The 8,720-nt window shown below is 54.2% G+C and overlaps 1 protein-coding gene across 1 annotated transcript; it reads left to right on the top strand.

The window, feature by feature from the left end:
* Nucleotides 1-1,014: 1,014 nt before the first annotated feature.
* On the top strand, nucleotides 1,015-8,372 carry RABIF (RAB interacting factor). The gene is made up of 2 exons (XM_020903767.2): nucleotides 1,015-1,215; nucleotides 4,190-8,372. The coding sequence occupies exons 1-2, from the start codon at nucleotides 1,090-1,092 to the stop codon at nucleotides 4,433-4,435; spliced, it is 372 nt and encodes a 123-aa protein (XP_020759426.1). The 5' UTR covers nucleotides 1,015-1,089; the 3' UTR covers nucleotides 4,436-8,372.
* Nucleotides 8,373-8,720: the final 348 nt, after the last annotated feature.

Here is an 8,720-nt window from a genome sequence, read left to right as displayed (position 1 = left end):
ATTAAACCAAGTTGTGACAGTTGTGACTCACTCCCTCAGGGAAGAGAAGGGAGGCGGCAGAGTGGGGATGAAGAGCTGATGGCCCCCGGCCGTCACCCGGCCTGGGGTGAAGGCCGTCTTCACCGCTGACTTCTGCGTTTCAGACACTAAGAGTGTCACCTAGGTTAAGCTTTTTCTGACTCCCCAGATGGAATTACTCCTAATCGGTGCTTCCAGTTCGCTTTGTTCCCTGGATTGTCTTTATCAAATGTCCTTGGGTTTGTGCCCATCTTCCTGTTTAGGCTCTGTTCTCCAGTAGAGTGCCTATCATCACGGTATGCTCATATTATATAATTGTATAACATTGTAGTATATTCTATAACTGCTCAGCAAAGGCTGACTTAATAAAGGACAAAGAGGAGAAGAACATGCCGACCGGGGTGGTTGGGTAGACAAGACATTCCTCACACGACTTAACTTCCCTTCCTATTCCGCTTCCCCTGCCACCTTGGTAAGACCGCGCCCGCCACACTACAGCCAGTAAGCAAGACGTCTTAAGACTAACCGGGGAGAATGCGAAACTGGAACGACCCAGAGCAGTGGCTGCAGGCCATGCCTGGATCCTGGGCCCTGGAAGGTGGCCCTTCCGACCGTACCCCCATAGGGAAGCACTTCAACACCGCTTGCCCCGCAGTGAGTGGTCAGTGCGACCCGGACAGAGAGCAGCATCTGCAGCTTCCAGACACTGGCCTCCACCCCAGAGGGCAGGTGTCGCGCGGACGCTACTGCGGCTGAGATTTGCTCTGAGACCGGGACGTCCCCGCCGCTCCCGAGACGAAGCGCACACCCGGACCGGCCCAGCTTCCATCCGGTGTGAGGGAGGCCCAGAGGCCTGGTGAGCCCGAGCAGCGCCCCGTCACGCCCCAGGACACACCTGTCACAGAGCCCCGCCTGCTCCAGCCGACCGGCCCGGAGGCCTGCGCCTGCGCAGTGGCGTCCGGCGCTGGGAGGCCGCGCCTGCGCCGAGCGAGCGCCGCGGGTACCGCGCCTGCGCGGTGCGAAGAGGCGGCTCCAAGCTGCGCGTCGCCGCCGAGGGCCGGGGTGGCGGCTATGGAGGCCGCGGAGCCGCCGAGCGAGCTGGTGTCCGAGGAGGGCCGGAACCGGAAGGCGGTGCTGTGCCGGCGCTGCGGCTCCCGCGTGCTGCAGCCGGGCACGGCGCTCTTCTCCCGCCGCCAGGTGAGAGCGCGGGGGGCGGGCCTTGACCGGGTCCCGTCCCGCCGGGACCGCGCAGACCGAGCTCCGCGGGGGCCTGGGCCGTAGTTCAGGCCCAGATGTCGGTTCCCGTGGTCCTGCCGTCGCGACCTCCTGCCTCTTTCCCCGCGCGCCGCCACGCTCCGCCGGGACCCGGGGGAGGGGACGTGGACGCAGGGGACCCGGGGGAGTGGGCGCGGGAGGAAGGGACGGCAAGCGGGGGGCGTGCTGGGAGCGCTGGCTCCGGTTCGGTGAGCCCTGCCGAAGTCGTGAGTCACCAGGAGTGGGGGTCACCCGCTGCCCAGAGAGCGGTGGAGGGTGGACACAGACAGTGGGGTTTAAGTGAAGGAGTGAGGCTCTCGGCCCTCGCGACTAAGCCCCACGGTCCGTGTTCTTTTTAAGTCCTATGAACAGTTTCTCTGTAAAATGTTCTCGGTCCTTTGGTAAAACTCAGAGGTTTCAGAGAGGAAATTACAGTCACAGAGAAAAGAAGCATTCACTGAAGGGCTTGAGACCGCAAAGGGTAATAAGTTAGGGAAGGGAGTCGCTGCTTCCTTATATATTTTGGGGGGAAGGGCGGTCTGGGCTGGAGAGCCGGAGGACGTGGACGGGTGGGAGAGAAAGGGGGATGAGAACATGTTGGCTCCAGAGTTCACCGCACCTTGGTTCCTGAGAGGCGAGACCTGGAAACAGCCCAGGGGTGACCGAGGAGCTGCAGGACAGCCGCACCGTGGGCACCGCACCGTGGCTGGCTCTTCAGGGAGCTCTGCTGCGTGAAGAAAGCTGGTCCCAGAAGATTACTACTGTATCATTCCGTTTGTGTGACATTTTTGAATTTTAGAAATGGAGAACCGATGAGTGATTGCCAGGAGGTAGGAAGGGGAGGGTGGGTGTCAGGGGTGTTGGTAAGTATGGTTATAAAAGGGTAGGTGGATGGTGGTGATGGCGGCAGCGTAATGTGAATGTCCTTAATGGCACCAAACAATTTTATGTTATGTGTAGTTTACCGCAGTAAGAGATCAGGAGTCAAAGTGGAACACGCTGCCGCTCTATAGGCGGCTTTGCCCTGGTTATTGCTGCATAACAAAATTGCCCCAGACCATGACTTGAAACCATTTTGCTCACAAATTTGGAGATTGGCTGGGTGCAGCTACATCTCGGCTCTTCCACTGGGGGTCTTTCACGGGACCTTTCAGAGGGGCCTTCTCAGAAGCCTGCTCACACCTGTGTCCGCCTGTGGCCCGAGAGGATCCCGGCACCTGAAACAGGCTGCAGTGAGCTGTCCCTCCGTTTCTGCCAGCGGCCTCAGGGGAGCTGCAGTTCCCACTCAGGCTCCAAGAGAAACCCACAAAAGTGGCCCGGCCTTCCCTCACCTCGCCTGTCCCCCTCCCCTCAGCCCGCCAGGCTCAAGGGGGAGGCAAGGTGTCCGAAGCTTGGGAGGACTGTCAGAGAATGTATGGACACGCTTTAAGAGCACCACAAGTACTTGCTGAAGGGACAGTTATGAAAAAGGTTAACAGATGGTTGGATGGCATCACCAACTCTGTGGACATGAATTTGAATAAGCTCGGGGAATTGGTGATGGACAGGATAGCCTGGCATGCTGCAGTCTGTGGGGTCTCAGAGTCCAACATGACTGAGCAACTGAACTGAACAGAAGTTCATTCTGTTTTGTAACAGTTTTTATCCTCAACTACAGTACAGCATGGGCTTCCCAGGTGGAGCTAGTGGTAAAGAGTCTGCCTGCCAGTGCAGGAGACGTAAGAGACTGGGGTTCAATCCCTAGGTCGGGAAGATCCCATAGAGGAAGCTATGGCAGTTCACTCCAGTATTCAAGCCTGGAGAATCCCATGGACAGAGGAGCCTAGAGGGACACAGTCCAGGGGTCACAAAGAGTTGTACATGACAAGCAAGTCAGCATGTGCGCGCGTGCACACACACATGCACAGCATAGCATGCTTGCCAAGTTTTCTATAATGAAAATGCATTTTTACAGAGAAAGAATATGTTTAAAAGGGTACTATGGATAGTTAATGAAAGAAGCACAAGAGGTTTCCCTGAGACATCAGCAGAATCTCAGAGTTCAGTGCAGCTCAGCAGCCTGTCCAGGATCAGGGCGCTAGCCAGGGTCACCACATGGAAGAAATCACAGGGATTGCATGTGCATATGCATGCATGCGTACACCGGAGGCTCTCTCCTCGTGGGTGGAAGGTGCAGAGATCCTGGAGATAATAGTCCAAATTCTAGTAGACTTTTCTCCTTCCTGTTCCTTTTATAAACCCAGCATATTCGTAACAGTGATGGAACAGACTGAAGCCAGATATCCGGTGTTTACCCTGTTAGTAAATGTGTGAGCTCTGCTCTGGATGACGTGCTGTTGCAGGCACTGGGGATGTGCTCGTGAATGGGAAAATTGACCTGGTGGAAGGAGACCCCGATAAACAACTGAGCCGGTAAACAGATAAGATGGTTTCAGAGAACGATAAGATGGGAGCAGCATGAGGAAACGGGGGTGCTGAATACTTGTTACCTTGATGGTGTGTCAGGGTGCGTCGGTGAGCCGTGTGTTGGGAGCAGAATGTGTCACGTTGTCCACTTTGAGTTACATGTGTGTCAGTAATGCCTCAGTCAGGCTGCTTTGCAAAATGCAGGCATGGGAAGCTTGTCCGGGTCGTCTGGTTGGAGGAGACCTGAGGAGGTCATGCGTGAGCCGAGTGTTAGGGAGCCCTGGGCCTGCAGGGTCTCAGGGCAGAGCAGACCCACACCCTTAGGAGCTGTCAGGAAAGCTGGTGCATCCAGCCCGGGCGGACGGGAGCCGAGGAAGGCAGGCCCTGTGGACCTGGGGAGGCCCCAGATCCCCTGGCACCCACTCTCCCTGCTTTCCTGAGAACCAGGGCAGAGGGGAGTGGGGGGCCACGGGGAGTAAGCCGGGCCCTGGTCTCTGTTCTCCCCCTGCAGCTCTTCCTCCCTTCCATGAGGAAGAAGCCGGCGCTGGCCAGCGGCGGTGGTCCGGAAGGTGACCTCTTGCAGGAGCACTGGCTGGTGGAGGACATGTTCACTTTCGAGAATGTGGGCTTCACCAAGGACGTGGGCAACATCAAGTTCCTGGTCTGTGCAGACTGCGAGGTGGGCCCCATCGGCTGGCACTGCCTGGATGACAAGGACAGTTTCTATGTGGCTTTGGACCGGGTTTCCCATGAGTGACGGGGGGACGCGGCTCCCCCCCACTATTAAAGCTTTCCCTGGGGACCGCCCTGTTGCCTGCTCTGCACTGCCGTCCATTGTGAGTGCCACCCGCCCGTCCAGCCCAGGCCCACGCACCGCCTCATGGGCTCCGCGCGGGCGCTCTCTTAGGGCCCCAAGCGTCGCAGCCTCTCCCCCCCTCCACTCTCCTGGCTGGGACACGGTGCTCCTGCAGATCTCCCCTCCCGGCCTCCCCGCACCGGGCTAACTGTCTCCACTCAGGAGTTAGCCACGGTTCGCCCTGAGGACACGTGACCTGGGGCACTCACGACAGTGCTGACCGCTGAAACCTGCCTTTTGGTCTCCTTCAGGAAAGCGCGCAAGCACCTCAGAGCGACTTGTGTAGCTGACTCTGTCTGCAGTAATTTATTCTCTAAGAGTAAAGCATTTCCAGACTGCAGTATTCCAGCCACCCCCTCAGAAATACCTTACTTTGGACACACATCTGAGACCGCCTTGGGGGCCTCTCCTCGGGGCTGATGGAGACTTTATTGTGCAGGCGGACATGGCCCCTCTTCCCCTCACATCCTGTTGTGGTTTCTCTCTGTGTCAGGTCCTCACTGTCAGCAAGCTGCACATCAGGTGTGCTCTCCTGTCTGTCAGCAGCCAGCCCCAGGAGACCCCGGCCCTGGCTGTGCACCCAGCGTCTCCTGGGACGAGTGGAGAGGGTGGGGGGCCGGGGGTGGTCTGTGCCAGGCACGGCTTTCTGTATGTCCTTCCTGGGCCTGGCATCTGGGAGAGACGACACAGCCCGCACAGAGCTGGCTCAGCAGGACTCTCCAGGGTCCAGACCTCCGTCCAGTGCCTCTCATTGTGGTGGGGCTACTCGGACAGCTCGCCGTTCAGCACCCTTCTCGGTTCTGTCGTCTCTGAGATGCCTCACCGGCTCAGGAGTCTGTGAGGCCGGGTTCCCGGCATCCTCCCACCTCCCCTGCCTCCGAGGCTCAGGAGACGAGAACGGGAGCAAGGACTCAATGGAGACCTTACAGACATTCCTTTCCCCCTGTTTTCCAGCTGCTTTCTCTCTCCTCCCCCCAGAACTTACTCTAAGGGTCCCCCACTGAAGTACAGGCCTTGGACACAGTATTGCAGCCACCTCTCACCTGGGCAGGTGGCTTCAGTTCCCGGCTGTAGCCTCACAGGCTCTGGAAGAAAACCAACTTGCAGATGGGCGGGCGGTCAGACGTCCATGATTGTGGCATTTTGCAGAAAAACTCAGCATATTCCCTCAGGTCAGAAGGGACAAGCCACGTAGATGCCTCTGAGGACATACAACCTCTCAAATTATGAGCCAAAACCTGGGCAGTGTTTTTTAAATTAAGACTTTTCCTTTCCTTAATCACAGAAATGGTATACATTCATTGCAGATAAAGACAGATGTGTGTATAAAGTTGTTTTTAATCACTCATACTTGCACCATCCAGAGATTGCCGATGGTGATGTGGTATACGTTCCTCTCAATGGTTTTCTGTGTGTACTCATGTAGCATTCTCAAAAACAAATATGAGGTCATATTGTACTCTCATAACTTACTTTTTCCATTTAAGAAAATACAGGATTCCCATGTCAGTAAATGTCCACCTCTGCCTGCCATCATGTTGACTACTCATTTGTACTTCTGTGCTGTAATTTGTTTAAACGGTCCACTGTTAGACTGCCTCCAGTTTCTCGTAAATCATGTGATGTAAGCTGACTGTCCCTGCTTTCCTATCATTTCCTCGTGCTCGTGAGCCGTGGGCCCTCTGGGGGTGTGTCCCCGGGCTCCACTTCCTGACACGGCGCCTGGTAGCGGCAGAGCCCCTCAGCCTCCTGCCCAGCAGTTCCTGACACTGGGTATTTATTATCTTAAATGAACATGTTGCTACTGTAATAGGAGGAAAAATAGTGTTTTGTTTTAATTTGTGCTTACTTCTAATGAGTATTTTACATACTTGTCATTTGTGTTTCTTTTTTTGAGAGTTGCCAAACATTGTTCCTCCAGTGGCCAAAAATAGTTGTTTCTCTGCCTTTTCAGCTTGATTTGAAAGAAATAAATGCATTTAAGCAGTGGCAATTAGATTCCTGCACATCCTTGGGCTGAATAGAGAAGTTGAGACAGAGAGGAGGGCTGAAACCTGCGCCTCAGGACTATCCTGGGGTCTGTCGGCTGAATAACCAGCCCCTAGGTGTCTGCTGTGAAACGGGGGTCATCCCCCACCACACACACACACAGCCACTGTGGGTGCCGTGACTCAGGGAGCCCACAACCGAGCTTGATTATCGGCTGCAGCTCCTGCGCTGGAGCAGTGGGTTTTTCCAAGGCCTTGTTGTGTTGACCCAGGATCGTATGCGTACTGACATCTACTGCCCTTACCCCATTGCACAGGGCTCCTCGAGTGACTCCACCCTGTGGCTCTGATGACGACTTCTGCCCGGGTGCCCGTGGACTCACAACCCCAGTGAGGTCAGCTCAGAAGGCTGCGCACAGTGTTGTAAAAGTTCAGAGGCAGCAGGGTGCTCACAGAAGTTTGGAGAGTGACTGGACCAGGATCACTGAGAAGACGGAGGCCCCGGGCGGTGGGCGCAGTGTGACGGGTGCTCCCCTCCTGGGGGCGTTTCCCATCTTCAGGGAGGCTGACGGGTGGTTCTGATGCCATGCAGAGTCCTGCCAATGGGTGTGCCCCTGGTGACCACCCCTCACTTTGGGGTGAGGCCCTCAGCCCTCTGGCCCAGGAGCAGGTGAGTCAGACTGGGGAGCGGAACGCTCTGAGGAGTTGCAGCTCAGGCTCCAACTCGCGTCCTTGACGTTGGGCTCCAGCGATCCCAGGTGGTGGCTGTCCCGCAGCTTCGGCATGAGCCAGCAAAACCCTCTAGAGGAGAGTGTCATCAGCTTCAACGTCTCTACAAGCGATGTTGCCAATTACTGATTTATTGCCTCCTGAATGCACTGAAATGTAACCAAGTGTGTGAGACAAGATGATAACACCAACAAAAGAAAGACTATGGAACAGTCCCCTTGGGCCGGGGCACAGGCACTCTCAGACCTAGACTGCACGGTGACCGCTTACCCTAAAGGAGACACCAGACGGGGCGGGGGTGAAATTGAGAACCTTAAAATCCAAAACCAAAAGTGAGAATCCACCGGAAGGTTATAATAGAAGATTAGATACAGCTGGAGAGAGAGCTACGAAACTGGAAATGGACAGTCTGTGAGCCCACAGCACACAACAAACAAGTGCATTCAAGGGGCCAGAAAACCACAGCCCACAGGCCAGATCCATTCCAAGTAACAAATGATTTATTGAGATTCAGGAGCCTTCCAGTTAAGAATGGTTTTTGCCTTTATAAATGGGCATGTAAATATCTACATAAAATTCTCAGTTTTGCCTCAGCCCACAAAGTCTATTTATCTAGTCCTTAAAGAAAAAGGTTTAGCAACTCCTAACTGTGACAGTGTAAGAGCTGGACCATAAAGAAAGCTGAGCGCCATAGAATGGGTGCCTTTGAACTGTGGTTTTGAAGACTCTTGAGAGTCCCTTGGATTGCATGGAGATCAAACCAGTCAATCCTAAAAGAAATCAACCCTGGAAACTCATTGGAAGGACTGATGCTGAAGCTCCAACACTTCAGCCACCTGATATGAAGAGTCCACTCACTGGAAAAGACCCTGATGCTGGGAAAGATTGAATGCAGGAGAAGGGGATGACAGAGGATGAGATGGTTGGATGTCATCACAGACTCAACAGACAGGAGTTTAAGCAAACTCTGGGAGATAGTGAAGGACAGGAAGTCTGGTGTGCTGCAGTCCGTTGGGTCTCAGACACAACGGAGCAACTGAACAAAAAGAATTGTAACAATGTCAATTTATTCCTCAAACTGATATATGTAAATTTAATAAAAGCCCTATCAAAAAACCCAATAGGTTTTGAATGTGTGTGTGTGTGTGTGTGTGTGTGTGTGAAATTCAACAACTGATTCTAAAAGTTGTATGTAAATACAAAGGACTAAGAATAGCCAAGACAGTCATGGAAAAAAACCAGATGGGAGGATTTCTCTTTTTGAGAGACATCATAGTTTGTCACAAGGGTAGAACAAAACCTCTTAGAAACAGCCCTGTATGTATGGATACTTGACTTACAACAAAGGCAAGGACCATGGTCTGGAAGGGCAAGGTCAGGAGGGCTTCAGCAAGGCTGGGAATGTTCTACTTTTTAAAAATCCACATAGTGGTTATGTCATAAATTAAGCTGTACATCTTCTGTGCACA

This window comes from Odocoileus virginianus, chromosome 11, assembly GCF_023699985.2.
Source record: "Odocoileus virginianus isolate 20LAN1187 ecotype Illinois chromosome 11, Ovbor_1.2, whole genome shotgun sequence".
NCBI lineage: Eukaryota > Metazoa > Chordata > Mammalia > Artiodactyla > Cervidae > Odocoileus > Odocoileus virginianus.
This window is presented reverse-complemented; position numbering and strand designations above follow the sequence as displayed.